General features: G+C 34.8%; 1 protein-coding gene across 1 annotated transcript in view; it reads right to left on the reverse strand.

The window, feature by feature from the left end:
* LOC150088389 (calmodulin) overlaps positions 1 to 25346 on the reverse strand; it is a 73429-nt gene that overhangs the window by 33132 nt on the left and 14951 nt on the right. Inside the window, exons 2-3 of the mRNA XM_090369479.1 lie at positions 21761 to 21791; positions 6056 to 6199 (exon numbers count right to left, since the gene is read on the reverse strand). Of these exons, the coding sequence (XP_090225605.1) occupies positions 6056 to 6199; positions 21761 to 21791 (175 nt within the window). The remainder of the gene's footprint in view (positions 1 to 6055; positions 6200 to 21760; positions 21792 to 25346) is intronic.

The following is a 25346-nucleotide window of genomic DNA, read 5'->3' on the forward strand; positions in this document are numbered from 1 at the left end:
ATCCCATTAGAATTCAGCATGTTCAACCCCTTCAAGGCCTTATACACCTCAATCAGATCACCTCACAGGTGCCTAGTTTCCAGCCACTGCAATTTGCAGAACTTAAACCTCTTCGTAAGAGGATCCCTTCATTCCCCTTGCCAATCTTGTTACCCTTCTCTGTACACTCTCAAGCAAATCTATATCTTTCCTAAAATCAGGCCTCCAGACCTGTACACAGTACTGAAGGTGTGGCCTAACCATTGCCTTATACAGAGGGACAATCAGCTTTTCCCTGTTAGCAAAGTTCCTATATATCATTGACAAAACCCATGACCTACCCTAACAGCCTGTCTACATTGCTCAGAAAATTTCATATCTGACTGCACAATTACTCCCAGGTCTTTTTCATTTTCTACCACCTTAAGTGTAGTACAGGTGACCCCTGCTTAACGCTGATAATTCGTTCTGTAAAAAGAGTGCTGAGTGAGTGCCACATTCCCATAAGGTAATGTATGTATTTGTGAGTTGGTGCCATAGGATATTTCCTAATCAATAATGAACAGTAGTGAAAAGATGCCCAAATGTCTGTCAAAATATTTAATATTCAAATATTTGTACATATAAAATATTCTGCATTACATATGTATATAATTATGTGATAACTACTTAAGTATCAAAATTGAACTTGCAATTCCAATTAAAATAGTGAATTTAATTGATGAATTTAATCATGAAAAATGTGTCGATTCTGGGTTGAACTTTGGCCCTCTTCCAAATAAACTAAAAGGGATATTAATTTTAAATCCCCCGCAGCATTACCCCCAACAATAAAGTCAACCGATCCTTTGAAACCTGGCATGCTTTTTTCTTCTTTCAATATGAAACTTCTTTTAGGCATTAGTTTCCACAAAATTCCTGCTTCATCTATGTTAAAAACTTGTTGAGAAGTATAACACATAATACCCCTCTTCAATAATTTTAACAAGTTCTTTTTTGCTGCACTTGCAGTTTCTCCCTGGATTATCTATTCAACCAGCCCTTACTAGTTTTAAATGGTTCCACTTTTTTTAGGCAAGTTTTCTTCAGATCATCATATTGGCTAATCTCCATCTCTCTCCCCCTCTTTTTAATAACATTTAACTTAACTGAATTCTGCATTGGATATTATCTTCGATAAAATTAGTTAAAGTCTTTCCATTTCAATCCTAATAGCCAGCCTAGCCCTAGTTGCTTGCAGTGGAACAGCTATCTTTCCTGCTGCTAAATTTAATTATTTTTTATAAATGTTCTTATGCAGTTAAATTTGTTAAGTCCTAAATTATGATTGTCTTTGACCAGAATCTATTCTGCTTCAAAACGTCTAATTTAATTTTCAAATTCAGTCTTCGTACTGCGCTCAGATGTTGTTGCTTTTCATTCTTATTGGCCATTAATAACTCTTCAAAAATATAACTGCATTGGTTGCATTAATTATGATACAATGTTCAAGTAAACTGTCTATTTTGCATGATACAGTACTGAGTGATGACTAGACTTCGGATAAATGCATAATGCAAATATTACAAACTTGATCATTTTTTAAAATGTTGATCTCTGAACTACGTAACAAGTGACTACTGCAATGAAATTAGCGTGTGAGAAAATTTCACTGAGTGTGGGAAACGTTTTAATGCTGTTTTGCTATTCATTTTCAAGCTATCAACTCCATCAAATTAAACAATTTTGTTAAATATGCCAAAAATGCAATCTGTAAAAGAGCGTTATAGTGATCTGTGACAGCATTATAGTCAGATACGGGTTATAATATAAGAACAGCATTATAGCAAATCAGCATAAAGCAAACCGTGTTATAACAGGGGCCTGTTGTACCACAAAGTTGGTACTTTGCATTTGTCAAGGTTAAACTTCAGTTGCCACTTCTCTTTGAAAATTTTCTGGATCCTGTTGAAGTAGCACACTGCCATTACCAACCCTGCCAACCTTGGTATCACCACAAACTTCAACACTAAGCCTGATATACCTTCATCAATATCACTGATAATTATACAAAACAGTGGACCCAACACCAAACCCTATGGGATGCCACTAATAACATTAGTCCATGAAGAGCAGTGCCCATTGATTACAACCCTGTCTTCTCCCACTCAACCATCCTTTTATCCATTGTAGCAATTTACCCTTAATACCATTCTGCTCCAATTTGTACAGTAGTCTTCCATGCACTACAGTGCCAAAAGCTTTCCTGAAATCCAAGTATGTTATCAAAATAATTTTTGCATCCAGTTCCTTTGTAACCACATAATATACAAATCAAATTTGTCAGACAAGACTTTCCTTAACAAACCCATGCTGTGTCTGAATTATTGCTGCAGTCACACCTAGATGATCCTGTGATGCATCTTTAATCAGTGACTCACATTTTACCTGGAACAGAAGTTAAACTGGTCTGTAATTACTCTTGTCACCCTTCGATCCCACTTTGTGAATTGGGGATACATTTGCACATCTCCAGTCTGTGAGGACCTCCCCCGAGTCCAAGGATGCTCTCATAATTATGGCCAAGGGTTTGCTTACTTCCTTTGCTGCCACCTTTAATATAACTGGATAGATGTCATCCACACCAGGTGTGTTTGTTTATCTTCAATTTCTCTTCCACTTTGCTCTCAGTTATTACAAAATCATTAAGCACCCTGCTACAATTTGATAACCTTCTGACATTTTCAATCCTTACTAACTCCTCATGTGTGAAAGTAGATGCAAAATACTCAAGTTTGTTTGCTATCTGAGCAGAATCATCAATAGTTGAACCATCAATATCAAGTGGACCAATTGGATTCATCCTCTTCCTTTTAGAGTTTATATAAGTAAAGAAATCCTTGCTGTTTTTCTTGCATCCTTTGTCAAAGATTTCTTGTAATCTGCCTTTGCCTGCCTAACCTCTTTTGTGACTTGATTACAGACTAACTTATATCTGCCATAGGCTAGTGTCTCCTGATAATTTATATGCATCCCATGCATTTTTCTTCTCTGCCACAAGTCATTAGTTCATTTGACAACTATTTAGGCCTAAACCTTGAACAATATTTCTTAATTAGGTATTAAACTTTTAGTAGCTTTCAAGATTAATTCCTTGAATGCTTCCTACTTAGAATTTGCTGTTGGAAAGTTTGAATTAGTCAAAATCAGAAGGATTTCAACAAATCTTGATGCTAAGAAAGCTCCAGGTCCTGATGCTATTTCTCCACTTGTACTCAAAACCTGTGCTCCCAAACTTACTCCTTTTCTTTGCTGCTTTTTTCACTTTCTTATTCCAAAAGGTACTTTTCTGCTCAAAAATTTGCTCATATTCAACCAGTTCCTAAAAAGGGTGACAAATGCCTCCCATCCAGTTATAGTCCTATTGCCATTACTTCTACTCTTTCTAAAGTAATGGAGAAATCAATTAACTGCCAACTCAAACTACCTAGAAACCTTCCGTCTGATCAACTATTGCCAGTATGGATTCTGTCGGTGTCAATCCACTAGTTATATTCTTGCTTATGTTACCCATTTATGGACAAATTCAATGGAAAAGTTTGTTAAAACACAAGCAGTTGCTCTTGACATCTTGTTTGATCTTTGACATCTTTTGATCATGTTTGGCCTAAAGGTCTTCTAAACAAGCTTCCATTTTATGGTTTGCCAACTGTTTTTTGTAATTGGTTATCCAGTTCTCTCTGATCACTCACTGAGGGCAATGGTAGATGGCCCTGTTTTCTAATTTCTCCCCTAATGCTGGTATCCAGGATTCCTTTTCCTCTTGTATATTAATGACCTTCCATTGACTGGAAATCCTATCCATAGTTTTGCCGATGATAGGACATTGCATTCCACTTTCCAGTTCGAGAAGCCTTGTCCTGCTCAAACAGCTTCAACTTGTCGAATATCTGCTACCAATTCCTTAAATGCTGATCTCCAGGTAATTCTCCAGTGATGCAAAGACAACTGTTTATTTCAATCCTTCTAAGACTCTTGTCTTAGATCTCGCAAAAAGGATTCTTCTGCTCCTATGCTTATCTTTGGTGACACACTGATTACTAGGCAAGATGATATATATCTCTTTTGGGGATCACCCCGATTTCTACTCTTGGCACAAGCACATTACAAATATTGCTTCCTCTGCATCTAAAAAACTTAGTTTTCTTTCACTCTCGGCATTACTTTTCTTTCAAACAGCTGTTCACTCTGTACAAATTGCAAATCCACCTACCATGGAATATTGTTCCCACATCTGGGGTGGGTGCCCCCAAAACCTCTCAGGCTTCTAGATTCCATTCTAGAGAGGGCAGTTGGGTTAATTAATTACCCACTAACAATCTAGTCCTCCATCCACTGTCTCAGACAGTACTGTTTCTGCTACATGCCTTTTCCATGGGCACTGTTCTTCTGAATTGGGTTTATAATTCCCACTCTTTCAAAACAGTCCAAACGTGTGCCACCACCAGCCAATATCCACTTACTATCCAACTTCAAACTCACAGAACCAACTTTTCATCCTCATTTATTCATTCAACTGCCATTTTCTGGAACAACCTTCCTTCATACATATTTCCTGAAAATTACATCTACAGAAGTTCAAGTCAATGACAACAAATATCTTTTGTCTTCTCAACCTCCAACCCAAACATGGTACTAAGTACTTTAGGTTCTAATACCTCTCTTGTTTGGGTTGGGGTTCTCAAAAAAAATCCATTGCAACATCACTTCATTCAGTGCTGCAAAGAAAGGGGGGGGGGGACTTGTCAGACTGAAACCAAAATTGGTGTGGTTGCTATAGATTTCAAAGTATCAAACAAAAAAAAAGTATATATATTTTTTATCACTACTTCCTGGTGAATACAAATATTTTGAACCCTCCCCCCCATACATGCAGCACATCTCCTTACAACACAATTTGTTCCCAATAGTGAAATTCAAGTGCTACTGAGACAGGATTTACTAGTCCAGTTAAAACTAATAAAAAATTTAGACAATAGCAAATTCCTAAGGAAAAGTAATGAATAAAGACATGCAAACAGTAAAGTTGTTTAAACTAGGTTTAAGCAACTTCACTGAAGCTACAAAGACAAATTTTCAGTGTGCTTTGGCTGGCATCAATAAGAATCATGAAAGGTAAACATTTAATTATCAGAATTTGTATGCAGATGCCAGGCAAAAGCCAAACAAATTTTATTCCCTTTACCTTGTTTACAAAAGTTAAACAAAGTCACGCCCACTACAGGTTGTACAACTGTCTCTACCCTCTTGATCATACTTCCTAGAAACTAATAGGTAGCAGTCCAAATTCACCTCCATTCCTCGTTTGAAAGATGATACTGATTTCAGCCAAAGCCAACACTGCAGTTTGGCCATAGGTTTTCAGGGAAAAAAAAAGTCCAATCTCTGAGCTGATAAGTCAGTCTGACATTATCCACTAAACAGTTAAGTTCAAAATGGCATTGTGCTAGTACTGACAGGGATTATTTCTTTAGCACTGTCATGGTGTAGAGAGTTCATAATTATTCAATTATGTCAAATCTTTTAGACAATTATATGAAAACTGCCTCAACTTCATAGTGGAGATGACACATTCTAACAAGAATGTCTCCAGAAAATTTCCACACCAATTTTGTTGCTGCTTTTTTGTAGAGACAATACATCCATGTTTGATTGGATTTTTTTTAATTATAATGCTTATTGCATGTACCAAGTTTAATATTTGTCAATTATGGTCAGTCAAAATACAGTTTATTTTTGTCTTAATGCCTACCTCTTCCTACCCCATAAAGAGATTTACAGCTTCTAAGTTTAATGGAAAATATATTAGTAGAAGCAAATTTTATACTATTCATGTGCCAAAATTAAGTTTTCACAAAAAAAAATTTAAATGTTATCATTAATACAAACTAAGAATTTAATTATTCCCAGATAGCCTAATATCTGAGAATAATTAAAGTAGAATATTTAAAGGCTATTCAAGTATTCATGAATCTTGTTTCATTGAATGAATTCATGTTTCTTGTAGTTTTAATACTAATATATAAATTAATCTTACCATCAGCATCTACTTCATTTATCATATCTTGTAGTTCTGCTTCTGTAGGATTTTGACCAAGGGACCTCATAACAGTTCCCAATTCTTTGGTTGTTATTGTACCATCACCATCTTTGTCAAACAAGGAAAAAGCTTCTTTGAATTCTAAAAAAAAACCATACTACATTTATAAGACAGTGAAGAAAATAAATTTCCAAACATCCAAGGAATAAATAAAAATTAAAGTATTTACTAACAGCAGTTTAATTTATCCTATATAAGAAATCTTCTATACATGGCCATAAAAAGCCCTGGCCCTCCATATCAATAAAAATGGAGAATTAATTTTTATGTCAGAAGAACAGAACAAATATTCAATGTAATAAAATAAGCAAGAGTTAAAAATGATACTACAAATTAGACAAGATTAATTTTACTTAACACATTACATCTTAAATAAAAGATTTTAGGAGTGATTATTAATAGTTTTCCATTAAGCTATCAAATTATGTTAAGAGGAAAAATCAGATTAAAAAACTGATCCCAATATATAATTAATTTAATAGATTGAGAAGGAATCCAACTTCTGCTGCTTCACATTAAGGTTACAACTCTTTGGGGACAGTGTGCAGAGCTCACTCTGGTCAAGTCTCTGAATAGTAGCAAGTTGTTGAAATCAGGGTGCATTAAGAAACTCTTGCAAACAGAAGTTAAGCATAGTTTTTGAAATGTACTTAAGACTTTAAAATTGGAATCTAGGTAGTCTTATTTGTGTGGAGACTTGTAGAAATGCCTTTCAGGATGCAGGCAAAATCATTTGGTGGTACTTTTCAAGGCAGTGGTAAAATGCCTAAAAACATTAGCGTAAAAATTTTCACACACACTGTGCTGCCACTTTATTAGGTACACCACTGCTGTGCACACAAATGGTCTCCCACAACGTTGCAATCACATGACCACAGTTGTGGATATAAATGCAGCAGAACAACCTTTCTAGTATCAATTAAGCATACAAGCTGTAGAAAGAATGGGGAAAAGGAGTGATCTAACAGACTTTGAATGTGGCATGGTAGTAGGTGCAAGACATGCTAGACAAAGCATTGCTGAAATGGCAATTCTCCTGAACTTTTCACGCACCAGTTTCAAGGGTGTGTCGAGAATGGTGCAACAAACAGAAAACATCCTCTCAGTGGCACTCCTGTGGAAGAAAAGTGCTTGTTGATGGGAGATAGGAGGATGGCTACAATTGTGCAAGCAAACAGATGGGCCACAATGTCACACATTCACGCCAGAATACAACCTCAGTGCACAGAACAAAATATCTCAACTGACCACTAGCCGTGCTTTGTCACAAATGGGCTACAACAGCCGATGGCCACATCATGTACTTTGGTTATCAATGAAGAAAAAGAGAGCATGTCTCCTGTGGGCACATGCAACACCACCACTGGACTATTGAGGATTGGAAAACAGTTGCTTTGTCTGACAAATCAAAGTTCCTGGTGCATCATGTTCATGGAAGGCTCAGAATTTGGCCAAGTCAACATGAATTCATGGACCCATCACATCTGACTACTACTGTAGTAGTTGGTAGGGGCAGTTTTATGGTGTGGGGAATGTTTTCTTGGCACACGTTGGGTCCATTGACACCCATAGATTCATGCCTGAATGCCACATTGTTGCTGACCAAGTGCATCCGTTCATGTTGACAGTTTATTCTCAGTCATATGGTTACTTCCAGAAGGATAATGCACCAGTGCACAAAGCTCAAATCACTATGGAATGGTTCCAGGAACATGACAATTACTTTTCTTTGCTGCAGTGGTCTGCTCAGTCCCTGAATCTCAATCCTACTGAACATCTTTGGGATGAGATGGAAAGGGCTGTTTGCTGCAGGCCTACACCTCTGTCGAATTTCAAGGAACTGCATGACACACTCATGTCTGTTTGGTACTCCATTCCTGCACAACATTTTCAGCATCTTGTTCAATCCATGCCTAGACAAATTCAGGCTGTTTTAAAGGCTAAAGGAGGCTCAAGTACCTACTTGAGCCTCCTTTAGCCTTCAAAACAGTCTGAATTTGTCTAGGCATGTCTAGGCACACAGTGCTGCCACCTAATAAAGTGGCAGTACTGTGTGTGTGTGTGTGGTAAAATGAAAGAATTAAGACTTGCCAAATCACTTTGATTTTCAGATTAGAAAAATTAAAATATTACCCCTATCCCCTCTGAACTAGTTTTGCTGAAGGCTGCAGTAATATTGTTGAAGACCCTTACCCCCCTTATTCAAAATGTGGTCTATTTCTACAAAATTACTATAAGAGGAAACCACCACTACAATAGTATTAACATTAACAAAACAGAAATCAGCCAGTGGAGAAATGCCATGAAACTTCTGAGAATTGCCATGGTAGCCAAGTGGTCAGGTACAAGGGTACCTAAGTACACATGCTTTGAGCCTACATGATTTCTAAATAGTGATTTTTTTTTTCTATTCTATCTTGTAAACTCCTCTGACCATATGGTTATCCTATAGTATAAACAGATATTTTATGTTTATTTGGATTTTGGTAATATTTGAAAACCAGCAGCCTTCAATGGATGTGAAAAATATAGCAAGAAGCTTAAAATATCAATGCAAGATGCAAAGGAAAGAATGTCAACAAGACTGCTTTAATCTTTAGCTAAAGATTAATTGTCCATGTAACAGATACTAGAAACACAAATGAAAAGACATTCTGATCAATACCTGAGGCAAGAACCTAAAGAGGATCTACTTACTTTTTCAAAAAAGTAAAAAATTTATGGTGGATGAGCTTTTGTGTCAGTATAAAATGAAGCTTAGGATTTGGAAACAAGCTGTTTACAACATACTATACTCTGTTTCACAGCCTTAGCATATCACATTTAGATAAAGGATAAGAGTTTAGAGTGGAATAAAGAATAAGGGAGGACTTCATCTCCACAATTTTAATGACAATCTCAGAAGATATCAGGACTAAATGGTCCAACCACTAAAAAGGGAAATAGAAATCATGCCATCAATCCATTCTGCATTTGTTATACTGAAATACAAAGCTGAGATTGCACTATGGAAAAAGATTCTTAGGAAACTTGAGTGAAGGGAAATTAAGAACAAAGTCAAATAAAAATATTTGCTGGTCTTAAATTCTCATTTTTGCAAGTTTTTATTCTTTTTTGGAAATAATTTTTGTTATTTCTGTTTTGTGCACTTTCAGCATAACTTGCTGAGTTCATATTTGAATTCTTTTCTTCTTTTACCTGTCAGTCTGGTTTCCAGGGAGGAAAAAAGCCCTTTAATCTTCCCTACTTCAGAGCTTTTTTAAAAAGTCCTTTATGCAGCCTTCTCAGAAGGGCCCAAGGCAAATGGAGGGCAACATATCTCCCCTAAAATTATTCTAAACCATGCTAGGTTTCTCCACAATCATACCTGCTGATTCCCCTTTACAAAAAAACAAATTTGCAGAAGCCTTTCATTGTGGAAAGGTTAATTTTTATTCTTGTCTTTGCTTCATTTGTGAAATGACTGCTGGGACTTAACGTGTCAAGTTCTAGCACAAATATTTGTATTCAAATTGGTTGTCAGACATGGAAGTGATATTTGACAGTTTCTTGTCCCTGCTAAAAGATTATTCTTATATCTCACCAAATATCAAAAGTTAATAGGTATCCAGAAAATTCTTGTATAAAAATTGCTAATGTAAAATGTTTTCATAAGCCTAGCAGACACACACACACACACACACATTTTCCCCCCCTTAGAAAGGGTTTAGGATACCTAAGGGTAAATTCTAAAAATGCCTGGATATGCAAAATCTGTTCCTTCAGATGTAGCTGTTTTTCAATTTAGCAGAAAATTGCTGAAGTATGAGGTGACAGTGTTTTGAAGTCTGCACTACCAAATGCTAGTCTTATAAGACTAAAAAATTGGCAAATCAAAGGGTGTTGGCCTTATGTCTGTCACTCAATTCAGTTTCCTTTTGCTGTGAAAATTGGAAATTAAGATTTGGTTGTGGTTACTAGAACCACATTTTCTGGTTCAACTGTATTGAAATGTATTTTACCTTTTGTACTATTGTCTATTTTGCCTTGCAGACACTATTTGACAGTGTCTGCAAGCAAAAAATGTTATCATTCACTCATACAAATTTGAGTGTCATTCTTTCAACTATATATTTTAGAAATGGAATTGGGCTATTCCTTTATAGCTATTGTAGTTTTAGACATGCCTTTCTAAATTATGTATTTAAGTTGAAGCCTTGTAACATGCACAAATCTGAAGGGTAGAACATGAACTAACACTGTCACCATATCAACACTCGAGTCTTGGGAAAGTAAACTGCTTTGAAGTTTCTGAACTCCTTGAACACTTGTTCAAGGAAATTTTCTATGGCTCCTATACTTGTGTACCAGAGGTATATTATGGCAGAGCTACTCCAGTTTGGTATAGCACCATGCAGATGGACAGTCTTTGATAAATGCCTATATAATGTATTGAGCATTAATAAATAAGGCCTCAAAATAGATTTTAGATGAACTTAGTGACAGAAGAATGCATGGGATGATTTTAAATCATCAGGAGACAGAATTATACAATGAGTATAAAGCGGTCTCTAATCAAGTCATTCAGATGTGCTACAGCAAATTATGGGAAATCTCACTAATGTTACAAAGAGAAACACAACAAAGAATTGTATATATCAAGGGTGGCCAACTTAATTTCTGATGTGATCTTTTATTCAAAATGTGGCGCAATCTACCATCTCAAGAATTTCATTGCACATGGTTTAAAAAGTTAAACACTGAAAAATGTTGTTTATAAATTAAAATTCAAAATTTATTTTAAATTTGTATGTATTTAAAATTTCAATTTATGCGAAGTTTCTCTTTGTGTCATCTGCTGAGCTTTCAAAATCTGGGATATACTGTGATAAGGCCAACCGTAAAGAATCTCCTGTAGAGCACAGTGATTCTTCATCTTTGTTTCAAATATGAAAAGGCCAATTCATATAGATATGTGGAACCAAAACAGGAATTTAAAAGTTCACTGCATTTTTTACATTTAGGTACTTTTCTTGGCAAACATATTTCCAAAACTTTCTGATGATCTGGCTTTTAGGAAGATATTGTTTTGCAATGTAATAAAATTTTCATGTAATATTTTCTCCATGTGAAAAATTGCAGCAATTTTTTGACATTAAATGGGTAAGAAATATTGAACATCTTCAATTGTTTTAAAAATCGAAGAATCTGGTTTCAAAATCTTGCACAAATTTCTTAATTTTAGAAACATTTCTCACTGTTAAATTCAAAAACAGGATATTTTTGCAAATGATCTTGCATATTTTCAAAATGGTAGAATTTTTCTTTGAGATCCTTAGCCATTGCCAAAAATGGATTTATATGCAGAAATACTACTAATTGTGTCACCCACTTTTTTCCCTTGTAATTCCAAATTCAGATCACTTAAATTACTGGTAAAATCTGCCAAAAAAGCCAGCCTACACAATCACTATCTTATAGCTGCTGATAATCATCTCCCTTTGATCAACAATTTTTTTTAATTTCATTCAGCAAACTTCAAAGTCTCTGTAGAAACTTACTCCAACTCAGCCACCTCACATCTGTATATAAATATAAGATCTGGTTCTTTTTCAAGTTGCATTTTGAGAAGTCTCCTTTGAAGAGATTGTCCTCTGGTGGAATTAACGATTTGAAAGCGATGTCCATAACACTTTTAGTATTTAATCTTTTGCTGCCTAACACTTGTTGGTGGATGATACAGTGGTAACTCAAAATCTGAGAATTCATTCTTTTGGCACAATGCAATGAATCCGTTAAGATGCCCATCATTGCTTCAGCTCCATCTGTTGTTACTGATACAAGCTTAAATAGTGATAATTTAATTTTCAATAAAATGTTTGAATGATTTAAAGATATCAAGAACTAGTTCTTTCTTTAAACAAAAAACTATACCCAGCAGTTCTCTAATGGCAGAATCATCAAAACCATACAAATAAAAACAAGCAACTGAGCTGTATCAGTGATATCTGTAGATTTATCTAGTTGTAAAGAAAAGTACACAAAATTAGAGCATGCAGTTGTTCACTCACAGTATTGAGATAATTGTAGATCTTGAAAGGCACTTATTTCATTTTTGTTCTTAACTTTCAAAAAGAATCTTATTTCTAAAAATACATCTTTGATGAATTGACCATCAGAAAATGATTTGCATTTTTTTGCAAGAAGATGACTCACTTTAAATGATGCTACAGTTACTGCTTCGATTGTAAATTAGGTGTCATGAAGAAATTGTTGCACAAATAATCTGGAGTTAAGTTCTAATTTATTTCTTTCTAAGGTCACTATTCGGTGGAAAATCCAATTGGTATTTACCATGGAGTGCCTCTCTAAATTTCCTTTTTTGGGTATAGCCACAGAAGCATTGCAAATCAAACAGCAACATTTTTCTTTCACCATTACAAAAAATGTAATCTAGTTCCCACTCTTGATGAAAATGATACATTTTACTCTTTTTCGTAGTATTTGTTTTAAATACTAAAAAAGGTATTAAATTAACATAAGTACTGTCCAGTTATTAAATCAGCAAAATATATTAACAGCAGAAATAGAGTCACATTGGTCCACTTAATATGCATTACATAACTATTGATGATACTGTGCAGGTTACCAACAAACAAATATTTTGCATCTATATACATAAAGTTCAGAAACAAGGATACCAGAAGTCCAATGTTGATTATGAATAAAAATTGAGAGGAAGGTGGAAGAGAAATTGTTGCAAGAGTAATAAAGGCATTTAGGCTGATAAAAATCTATCCAGTTATAATAAAACAGGCACTAGATGGAAAGTAATTTGATTTTATATATAGTTAAACTTCAAATCAATTTTTGAACTGTTTTAGGAAAAAATTTAAGTTTACAGACTACATAGTTATAAGTGCATCAGAGCTAAATGTGCAGAGTGGACTTGCACTTCAAATCTATAAGGTTTTTACTGTGCAGAGATAGCACATCTGAGGCCATAGAACTGTCAATTGCAATTTATGAACAATTATACAACTCATTGGTAACAGGTTACTCAGTTTGAGTTTCACTATTTGTGCTCTCAGTTCTTTTCAATATTAGACAGATGATTTACCAAACATTTTCAAATTTTACATTTGTTATTTGCAGACAAGTCATCCATTTGTGTCTATGTGCTAAATAAAAGAAAGGCAAGTAACCTAGAATATTTTAGCTTTTTTGAAAAACTAAAAGTCTTAAGTTTCTACAAGCCTTGTGATAAGTTTTACTGTAAAAAAACCACTGACAAAGTCAATGTATGGAGTATCGAAGCTTCCTCTTTCTTGAAGTCCAGCCTTTCTTTTAAGGCTGATAACCATGATGAACTCTCCTAACGAGCCAGTACCTTAGTGTTTCCCAACCCAGTCCACAGGACTTATGACTAAATCTTTTTGCAGTAGGCAATCCCTTAATAGCACTGATGGGAAATAGATATATATTAACAAAATATTGTTCTATGAGTACCTAATTTTATTTTAAAAAAAATATAGTATAGTTCAATATTTTCTGGTCCATGGTTTATACCTCAAATATAAATGGTTTTTATCTGAAAAAAAAGTTGGAGAACTGGCTTAAAGTATAACCCACGTGGAATGGTCAGCAAGACTGGGTTATTTTAAGGAGAGCTGACACTTTCATTCCCCCACCAAGATGTACTACACACAGTTCAGTATGTTTTAAAGGAAATGCTTTTTCCTGTACTGGTCAATATTTACTGCATTTTTATGTGCCATACATTACCCTTTTATGAAAGAGGCTACACTTGAACAGGACTATGCACAATAAGTTGCAGTATAGACAAAGTTCTTTCAGCTTCTCAGTAAAACTATCCAAAATATGAAGTTTCAAAGCTTTTGATATGTCTCCATAATTAATGATCCGGTTATGCTACTTAGAAAAATAATCTAGATATACTAGGCACATGGGCTGAAAAATGACAAATTATATTTAACACTGATAAATTCAAGATACTGTATTTGGGTACTAGTAATCCAAAAATAAGTTATCTGGGCAGCAGACTAAAGATAATTGTTAGTTAAACTAAGACACGAAATTGTACAGTCAGATCTGACAGTTTTGAACAGTACATATAAGTCAAGAGGTTCTGTCAACAATATACAACTTTTCCAGCAGGAAAAGAATTTTCCCCTTGTACAGAGGTTTTTTAAAGACTGTACTGTGATGTTGTGTGCCATTTGTCAGATCATTTCCATTGATAACATCATAGAGGAATGTGCCAACTGCAGATTAAAAATAAAATCTATTAACCAACCCCCATTTTCTTACCTATAAACCCCAGCAGCTCACATCTGGGGAGTATGGGCTTGGCACACTCAGGGTCCTGAGCTGGATATGATTCTTCTCCTGGTGATTCCCTTCTTTTTCTGGCTTTCTCTCTATATATCATGGTAACTCAATTTTTTTTGGCTGGAGCAGCAAAAGCACCAGGCTTGCTTGCACCATATGGCTAATAACAGTTTCATTAAGATAAGCCATATGAGAGAAAATAGGAAACCCCACATCAGCAGTACAGAATTAGGTCTGTAACAAATTTAGCTAAAACTGAATCCAATTTTTACAGAGTTTAGCTTTTGTTATTGTCATTTGTATATTACACCAGCAAAATCAGTTCTTGACAGTGTCATATTGCTAATGAGTGTGTGTGGTTCCAATCTATGGGGAATGTTAAGTCAGATTACTATAAAATAAGTGACAATGATCTCAAACTCATAATAGCATCTGTTAAAATGCTACTGCTCCAATCTCCACCCCACAATATAGGGGTGCAGATTGGAGTATTTTCAGGAGGATGTCCAGAAAAGCATGTTATTCATCAATTAGAACAGCTACATATAACAAACAGTTGATAACTATTCAATATCAACTAGTATTAATGTCTCCCCAAATCAAAGGTGATGAGGAATCAGGTAACTATAGGATGAGTTTGACTTCTGTGGTAGAAATGATTGAAGTATGTAGCTCAGGATGCAATTCAGTACCACTTTGACAAGGATAGCATCTTGAATAGATTCATGATGCTGTCCTTGTCGATGTCTAGTAAATTACTATGAAAGTAATTAAATATCTAGACTTCACTGAAGTCTAGAGTTTCTGGCACAAAGGCCACACTGCACAACCAAAGTATGGCTACATGTGGTAACAGTCAGAATCTGTCATTTGGCATTTGTTTTAGGTAGGAAAAACAAAAAAAAAAGTTGTATTGTTACCTATGATGTGGCTGAGCAATTCTTGTTGAATTGTCTTAATGTAGTCTGTGGAGCATTGTCAAACAAGGTACATTCAATGAGTATATGCTTTACTATTAGTGGTTGTAAGCAGTGTGTACACTGTGGAGGATCATTTCCTGTGAGCAGATGAGTATGACTATTAGAGTTCCTTTTTTATAGAAGCTAGGAGTCCATAATTGTGGTTCAGATATCAGTTAAAACAGCTTATGTGTTTGCTTTTTCCACAGAAGTGTCCATTGCTCCATACATATTCCATGTTTACTGCATCTAATCAGGGTACTAGACTAGATCATTTGTTGAGGCTATACTAGAGGGGATATTTTGCAGCATCAACCACCCTCATTTTCTGGAATACCACTGACTTGGGATCCAAGAAAAGACACCAATACTTGAAGGTATAATCTCATGTCCTTATGAGATTTAAAAGATTGTAAGGCAATGTGTTTTTCAGAGCTAAGGGAATGCTCTTTGAATCCATATATTATGCTTTTATTGATTGCCAGAAGTGAAACAAGTGTTAGTTGTATTAGGGAAGACAGCAGTTGCACCCACTTCACTGCCAGATTTTGAACCATCAGTGTAGATCTGGAATAGTTTTGTATGAATAAAATGTAATTGTTGGATGTTAATACTTGCTATAGCATCCTTTTTCCATTTCTCAAAGTAGTCATCACAAGAAAGTGTGAAGGTAGCAAAATCAGGATCTCTTAAGTCTAAGGCTATTATGAAAGTGAACATTCCAGCATCCTATTAGGTTCTATAATCTGATATGCTGAATTGTTCTGGGTTTATTTACGTAGTGGATTGCCTACTGTGGATCATGTAGTTATGGCCAAATAGGATAAGTGTGAAGACAACTTTCACAGAGTAGTTCATATGTAACATTGTCCTTCTGATACTGCATGGAGGCTCTTGAGCATCACAGACCTTAAATTGGGGATGTTATGTATGCAGCTAGGAAATTCTAAGAGTAGTGTTGGATGGAGGCAAGGCATGCTAAGGTACTCTCCCTAGCTGAGATAAACAGGTGCTCATTGGTTAGCTGAAATATAATTATGGATCTATATAAAGTGGAGCAGGATATAGCAATCTGAACCCCACAGTGTACTAGAGAGGACCAGAAGTATGTTCATTTTCTTAATGAAAAGTTTGTAGATGTTTGATGTGCTCTTGAAAAGTTAGCCCGAGGAGACAAATACTGTTTATGATTGGAAGAGGATGACTGGCCAAGTTTAACTTTGGTTCAGGATGCATTTTGTACAGCTCATTCTAGGAATGACAGGATAAAGTAAGATCATCAGCATAGAAAGAAGTCAAGTCTGTATCTGGAATACTGTGCAATTTTTTTTATTTATATTGCAAATAAAGTGGCACTGACAACAAAGCCTTGTGGAACTCATGTTTGAGACAGAGCCTGCCAGAATCTAACTTGGAAAGACCTACAACAAAGGAGGTTTTGAATAAAACATGGTAATTGGCCTCTCATATCAATAGAATATATCTTAGGATGCCATAGCATCATGTGGCATCAAAAGCTTTCTCTATATAAAGAGATGACATGACAAGAAGCTTATCTCTGATGAAATCATTTTTTACATTTTATTTAGCCTTTACCACAAAATCCAAGGATGATCTCTTCTGACTAGAGAAACTTATTATTACTGATCATGTTTCTGGACAGAATGTTGATTGATGGTGCACCATTTCTTCCAAATGTTTCACTTAACTTACTTGGCTGGTTAGAGAAATTGGTCTATGCTTGTATGGAACTGAGTGAGGTTTTCCCAGTTTAGGGTTAGTTGTTAACATAGGAATGTGCCAGGAATTGAGGAATGAAAATTCAGAAGAGATCACATAGTAAATTCAGTCAGGGCCAGCAGCATTTGTTTAGAGATATTTATGTATTCTCTTAGTTTAGATAGTGCAAGTGGTTGGTTATAGGATAAAGGACAAGTAGCTCTGAAGCTTAGTTTGGATTTCTCATCTTTGGCTTAATAGTTTGAAATGATAACTGCTATGCAAATGAAGTGGACAATTCACAGAATTCAGTTCCTAAGTCAACTGCAAAAGTATAGATCTCCTTCCAATTCCAGTTAAGAATAGGTGAAGGTATTTACCATTTAGCTGCCCTATTTTTTTCCAAATTATTCTGGCATCAGAATCTGTTGATTGATGAAGTAAGTTTTATCCAGGAACCTTTAGCTTTTCAACAGATGTAAAGTGCTTTGACTCCAAATCTCTTATAATTAAAGCTGGCAGGGATAGGGTATTTGTGGAACAAGTTCTATGCTGCAATTTCTCTTTTCTCCTTGTTACAATCTTCATTCCACCAGTAATTGGTACATCTATGGTTTTGTAATTGAAACTAGAATGGCAGCTATTAGTATTTACATTATGATATGCTCAGATATAGTCACCAGGAGAAGACTCAAATGTCATAATCAAAAAGAGGATGTGGTTGGTATATTTTGTCTAGTTTGCACTGGAAAATTTCCATTCATTTGTGTTTCTGTTTTGGAATGGGCAGTTTTAATTCTGCATATTAGCAGATCATGATCACTATTGAGAGAATTGCAAATAGCTGTCTGCTTGATACTTAGGAAAAGGATCACAGAGCAGATCAAGAGATCTACTGCAGAGGCTGCATAATAGGAAAACATTAAAATGGGTATACCAGTATTCAGTAGTGGCAAATTGAGTGCCTGGAAGCATTTCAATGAAATGCTCTGCATCCATCTGCAACAGGATAATCCTATAATGGATATTGTCCATTTGTCTGGTAAGCATACAGGAGATGCTAATTGCAAAACAAGGTTTTCTAGTTCCTGAATTATACATAGATGATTGGGTGGAAGACAAATCAAAATGACCATCAAAGCAATGCCAATCATATATGCCACAAAGGCTTCTAAGGAGGTTTGAAGAGCAATTTGCTTATAAGGAATTCTTGAGTCTGATAATCACTCATCCAAGAGCACTATTTGTAAGAGACCCATCTTGCCAAAATCATTTCAACAATTGACTGTTCAATCAACTGACCAATCATTGGTCAACTCTTAGATGTCATCTATGTTGCAATTCCATTAGACTACATTACTCATTGTTTAGAATTAGAAGTGTGCTTTTTAGAGGTGCTCTGCTTGAGACAGTCAATTTTTGACTTTTTTTGGACAGGATAGACATGTGGGCGAAGGTAAAGAAAACCTGCACGAGAACGACGAGAAACGTCGGATAACTTACGCGGAAAATTAGTTTGCCGATACGGCACTCTAGCGCTGCTCACTCAGTAAACAGACGGTAGGTGTTAACGGTCTGGAGCAAAGTCGAGAACGATATACTGATTGACAGGTAGGCGTGGCAAACGATGTGCTGATTGGTGCGCGAACACAACACACGATAACATCGGTTTAGTATCACTGTAGCAGCACTAATGGTAACTTGTCCTAATCGTACATGCCCTAACATTTACTGTAACGGTGAAAAAAGATCAGGTTACCTCGACTTGAATCCCATGGGAGCTTGAACCCCTCCCGAAGTGGAGGGGGTAACCTAACCTCTTTTCTTTAGAATCAGTCATATTTAGAAATACATTCATAAAAAAATAAATTTTTTTATGACCGTATTTTTATTTTCTTGTTCAATAATATGCCCTAATGGTGAAAATAGGTCAGGTTACCTCCACTTGAATCCCATGGGAGCTTGAACCTCTCCTGAAATGGAGGGGGTAACCTAACCTTTTTTCTTTAGAATCATGAGTGGACTAGCACATAAATTGTTTATTAATAAAATATTAATTTTTTTATTAATGTACTTTTATTTTTAAAGACACTCATGCGGATACACACGTATCATAACGTCAATCAGCACCTTAATAGCTATTCAGTATACTGTATATATAAAGAATCTTTCTTTCTTTTTCTATTATTTCCCAACCTAACGTTTAAGTTTAGGTTGTGAAATACAAGGAAACCTTCTCTTTTATTTCCTAACCTACCATTTAAGCTCAGGTTATGAAATACAACGAAAAACAAAGAAACCTTTTCCTTTTTTCGTAACCAAACCTAAATCAATAATACAGTAAAAGCACTCAACTCCAAAAATCTGCTTTTAATATGAGAAAAAAAAAACACAATGAAGAACATAAAATGAACAGAACAAAACTTTCTCAGAAAAAAAAATTCATGAGTACAAATCATACAGTTGGACCTGAATAGCTATTCGCAATTTGAGTAACAATATTGTGAAAAGTATCTTCATGATTTTTCCCATAAATTTGACGCCACATATATTCATTAATGTGACCCATCAACATATGTTTACAGCTGCCATTTATTCCTTTAGTTACACTTTTTAGTTTCTTCCACTGGGCTTCGATATTATTCGTATGTGCTCCTGTATGTGGATCTACAAAATGTTCCTTGTGTTTCACCGTTAAAATGTTTGTACTTTTTTTCTAAGGCCGTAATACAGCTATATGCACGCCATTCATCTGTTATGATGGTAGTATTTTTCTTCACTACTTTTCTAATAATGCGCAAAAGAGTTTTTGCTTTCCGATTTTTTATCAATTTCATGAAGACGAATTTAGATTCTCTTTCGAACACACCAAACACCCATTTCTTCTTAGCAGTTAAATTTCGTCCTCTGTGATGTTTTGGTTTTACCAGTACAGTTTCGTCTGCTTCTACAATTTTCCCCGATCCACCCAACTTAATGGGTTTTTTATTAACTGCAATCCACAAATATCTCTTAGTTTCTTATAAAACTTAATTGCTGTCACTTTCGAAATTTCCAGATGGAATGCTGTCTTAGTTACTGGCGTGCACGTTGACCAAAAGTACATAATGTACATTATCTTTTTCAATGAAACTTTTGTATTTTCCATAAAACTATGTTTCAATAAAGAAACTCGTGAAGAACATTTTTTGCAAAACCACAACTTTCCACATGACTCTGTTCGTGATTCAATCAGTTTAAAATAATCATTGCACTTAAAACAGTACAATTTCGGTCTTATCAATTTAGTTTTCATCAAAAAATCAAGCAACGTTTCATTTTCCTTACAAATTTCTTCCATCTTTAAAAGATTCATCGCTACTATTACCTGTTCACTGTTTATTACAAAACTATTATGCACCGTTCTTTACTGGTAAATACACAATGCCAACCAATGACTACACAGTAGCTTGTCGTCTGTCGCGCCCACCACCAATCATTTCATTGTTTGCCACGCCTACCTGTCAATCAGTATATCATTCTCGACTTTGCTCCAGTCCAATAACACCTACCGTCTGTTTACCGAGTGAGCAGCGCTAGAGTGCCGTATCGGCAAACTAATTTACTGCGTAAGTTATCCGACGTTTGTCGTCGTTCTCGTGCAGGCTTTCTTTACCCAAGCCGACATGTGTCCCATGTCATCTTCTGCATAAAGATGCAGAATGGATTCATCACAACAATTATTCTCTGCAGTATGCAAAGCTGTGGTACCAGTTGATTTCTTTCTAATATAATCTGCATTTTCCATTTGGTCTAGCATTATTGGAGCTAACTGAACAGAAGGTAGTATTTAGATTGGAGTATTGTTCATCCTATCTATAGGGTGTTGTCTTGTTGATTGTTATACAAATAACAGTGATCAAATCCATTCAGAAAATGGACACTTTTGGGGAAAACTGATGTATCTATTTGGGCTGAAGTAGAAAGTGCTTCTTTACACCATTTGGTCTTACTAAATGGTGTACTTCACTATGAAGTGATCTGCAAATGGTATAAAATAATCAGACCATTAGTTTTATTGCTATAGGTAAATACAGAATCCCAGACATTTTTCATATAGGAGTTGAGCTTAACTTTTACTCCTATTTCAATAAGTGTTCTAAGACCCATCAAACTCTCCAACCTTAAAATTAAGCTTCATTAGGCTCAAGATAGTCTTCCCTTGGATTGGAAAAGCACCAAGGAATTGTCAATCCATAAAGAATAAGAATGAAGTGGGTAACCAACTGCAGCAAGAAAAAAATTCAAGAGATGATATTTAAGGAACAGTTTTTGTAGAGGGGAAGTCTTTAGCTATTGAGAATTCACTGTCACTGTATTTATACAGTAAGCAAAGAATTTAGAAATGGACTAGGATTAGATGTAGGGTCCAGTGCTTGGACAAAAAGTTACATATTTGCTTTTAATGACAATATTAATGAAAGTTAACTTAAATTATATAGCAGCAGACAATTTTAAGTAGAAACAGCAACTGCACTGTTTTAGTCAGAAAATTTTTCATGGACTAGCTCTAGCTGTAAGTGTACTTTATAAAGTAAGTATTTAATGCATAATTAAGACTTCCTAAATAAAATTTAGAACAGTCTTTACTCACCAGCAATTTGCTCTTCTGTCAACTGGTCTGCCTATTTCAAGAAAATAAGTAGGTTGCATTTAGTAAACAAAAAGAAAAGTTAGATACTACTTATATAAAATTTTGTGCATTAAGGATTCTGAATGCAATTTAAGATTAGTTTGCAACTCAGCCATGGGTGTATTTAGTTCAAGCATAAAGTAACATTATACAAGATTTAGAACCCATGAGCTAGTAACCAGAACTAAAATAAAGGGTAGGTATATCATTCATGAAGGGTAGATATATCAGCATTACAATTATAAGGATAGCAATATATACCAGATAAAGAGAAAACCTATCTTCATCTTCTTTGATAAACCACTAAATGTTATGGATGAAAAGCTTAATTCTCAAAATGGTATCACCACAACAAAATCTGTATAGCATGGAAGCTTAAAATCTGACAAAATTCAAAAACATTTCAAGCTCTTATACTAAGAAAGTATCTGGAAGCCAGTCTATCCAGAATTTCTGAACATGTACAGTTCACTTCCAAATCTGGTGATCCATTACCAGGACTACCATTTCCTGGCTAAGTTTATGAAATAAGCAAATCCTTCAAACCACCTGGGAATCAGCAAATTTAATTCTCATTGGAGATTTGCCAAAGCAGCCTGTACAAGTTTTACAACTTGTTAACATCCATAAATTTGTCAAGTCATTTATAATTACTGCTTTATGAACATGGTTAGCAACTGATTCATGATATGAAATGGATCAGTTTTTTTTGTTTCACAATTTTGTACATGAAACATTAAACTGAGGCAATAATTCTCTAAATATATTTACTGTTCACCAGAGAAACTATTTTCTGTTTATACTTCAGGACAGTTGCATAGGAGTTTATACAATAGAGAATATAATAATAGCACTGAATTTGGCAGTAACATTGGCTAGAACAATGGTCAATTGAAAATGCAAGTGATACTGTACCTTTGTATTTCACCACTGTCATAATATTCTGAATGCTCTTAGAACTTCTAAGTTGTCACTTGTAAACTTCAACCTAGATAACTTTGAATTTGTGCATATTCCTCCTAAAAAGGTGGTTAAGCAGCCCAGAGGATTTATGACCTTTCAAAGTGCATCTTATATTGCTTCTATGACACCACAGGTGTCAGGGCATGAAACAATATTTTTTGTTATCCTTCAAGTCAAAAGTGATGCCTTAAAACAGTTTAATTTAAACTGTTTTTATTTCAACTAAGACCATTTCTAATATAGTTGAGGAAGGATACTGTGGTGGAAAAAATGCCTTTAGTAATGACCACTTTTATACCACATGAATTTTATGAGTTCATTCATTTAAAAATTCTATTCAGGTTCAGTTCAATCAAATTCCTCTCATAAATAACCTGTTGTCAGCAACTCTTGCCAGAATGCACGGTAGGGGTAAAGACATTTAGCAAACAGGGGCTTGACAACAGGTAAGACTACATGTTATAATTCTGTTTAGCCTTAATTATGTTCAATTAACATGGTACTTTACTTCCCATTTGTATGGATAATTCTTATCTGTATTATAAATTAATAATAATTTATAATACAAAGTATAATAAGTAACGGTTATTTATAGAAATTTTGTAATTTAGCCTACAAATATATAATTTTGTTTTTCTGCCCTCTGTCAACCAATATGGTTGGATGACAGGTACCAGCAAGGTTCCTAAAACCTCACCTTAACATATAGGAATTTAGTTATTAATTGAATAAATTATCTTAAAATTTATGTGGTATAAGAGTGGTCATTACTAAAAGTATAATTCTTAGACTATCTCTTTATCTGGTTACTCTTTTATGGTGGTTGGTTTGTAATGTGCTGAATAATATACCCACCCTAAACTTGATGCTAACTGACATTAAAAATTAAGATTGCAATAATTTGTAATTGTTTCAACTACTGATCATGAACAATAAATGGAAAAAATCTTCCACAGTTAACATTTAAGTAAAAAATGTTACAGAAAATATAGTAAAACTTTGAAATAAATGTAGCCAATCATACATCATATGAAATACCATCTCCTCCTTCCCACCTCAAATGAAGACAATTGAAAGTTTAATTCAAACATTTGGTCCCAGAGAATCACAAATTCTGCTTTATGGAAATAAACAAGCTGGTCCTTCAGCCGTCCATAAAAGAAGTTCATGCCAAACCAACCGTAAAAGCTTGTGTAACACTGATAAATGTTACATATTCCTCCCCACTCAAGTACAAAATAGATGTAAGTACCAATGCTGTTTAGAAAAAAAATGTTTAATTCTTAAAGAAGGCACATTATCTAATGCTGTGTAGGAACTTAGAACCAAGTTTTCCATTACTAATGAGTAGTTAAATCTTGCTCACAAAAAGGAAAGTGAATCCCATTATCTTCTAAATGAAAGAAGAAAATCAATAACAGTACAGCCATATCCGTCCTACCAACTGTAGTACTGTATATAACTATGCTCAAAGAATCCTTGGTGTACTCCACCTTCAAATTTATGGAGGACAGCAAGGATGCAGATCTTTGCACAACATAAGCAGTTAAGTTAAACAGCCAACATCATAATAATTGCATCAAGAAGTTCTAGGAGTGAATTTCTTATCTGAAGACTTAAGATGGGAGGAAAGGAAAAAACCTAGACTACTTTTAGCAGGTCTTTTATTCAAAGATATAAAAAAGGTTTATTTATCAGTTAAGTAATTTGTATAATTTTACATATACAAAATTTTTTTTAGCAAATTTTATTTTCAAAGGCAACCTCTATCACACAAATTACTGAAGCATATGGTGAAAGTCTTATCAGGCAGAATGTTTGAATAGTACAAGTACTATAATGACAAATGAAGCATTGCATTATCCTTAAAGTAAAAGGCAACATTTTGCCTTAACAATAAAACTTGTTTTCTATATTAGAATTATTCTGGCCAATCAAATAAGACACAAAAAATACCTCATGTTGAAACATCTTCATTTTAAATATGAAAATGATAATTTAACTTGTGACCAGTGTAAGAGATTAAAATGGAAACAATTGAACTTTAAATATAAATGGGTAAAATCTGTTTTCATGATCAACAATTTCTAAAAAAAAAAAAAATTTGAGGCAATGCTTTGTGTAAGTAATCTATAAAACAGAAGAAATGCTAATTTTGAATGACAGCTTTAAAATTATACCATAACTGTTTGATCATAAAGCATTAATTCACAAGAATTTAAATCATACAGGTTATACTGTTTAGTTCATAAAGTTGAATTGGTATTTTATTTGAATCCACAAGCCAGGCTACTCCAGTGTAACTTAGAAAATCATTATACACACTATACAATCAGGAGGAGGAGACCCAATCTGTGGGAAAGGGAAAAAAATTGGAAGTTACTCCATGACAGTATGCTGCTGATATGACAACTACTGAATAATTTTTCGGTTGGTTTTTTGGATTTTTTTTTTAGGAGCATTAGCAACTAAGGCCATATTGCTCCGGGATATGCGGTGGTCATTCCCTGACCTTTCCGCATCCTCTTATTTGGTGGTGACGGGCTCAAACCCCAGTCTAATCAAGAAGCGTGTGCTACGCAGT

This window comes from Mastigoproctus giganteus, chromosome 3, assembly GCF_048544385.1.
Source record: "Mastigoproctus giganteus isolate SK-2022 chromosome 3, ASM4854438v1, whole genome shotgun sequence".
Taxonomy (NCBI): domain Eukaryota; kingdom Metazoa; phylum Arthropoda; class Arachnida; order Uropygi; family Thelyphonidae; genus Mastigoproctus; species Mastigoproctus giganteus.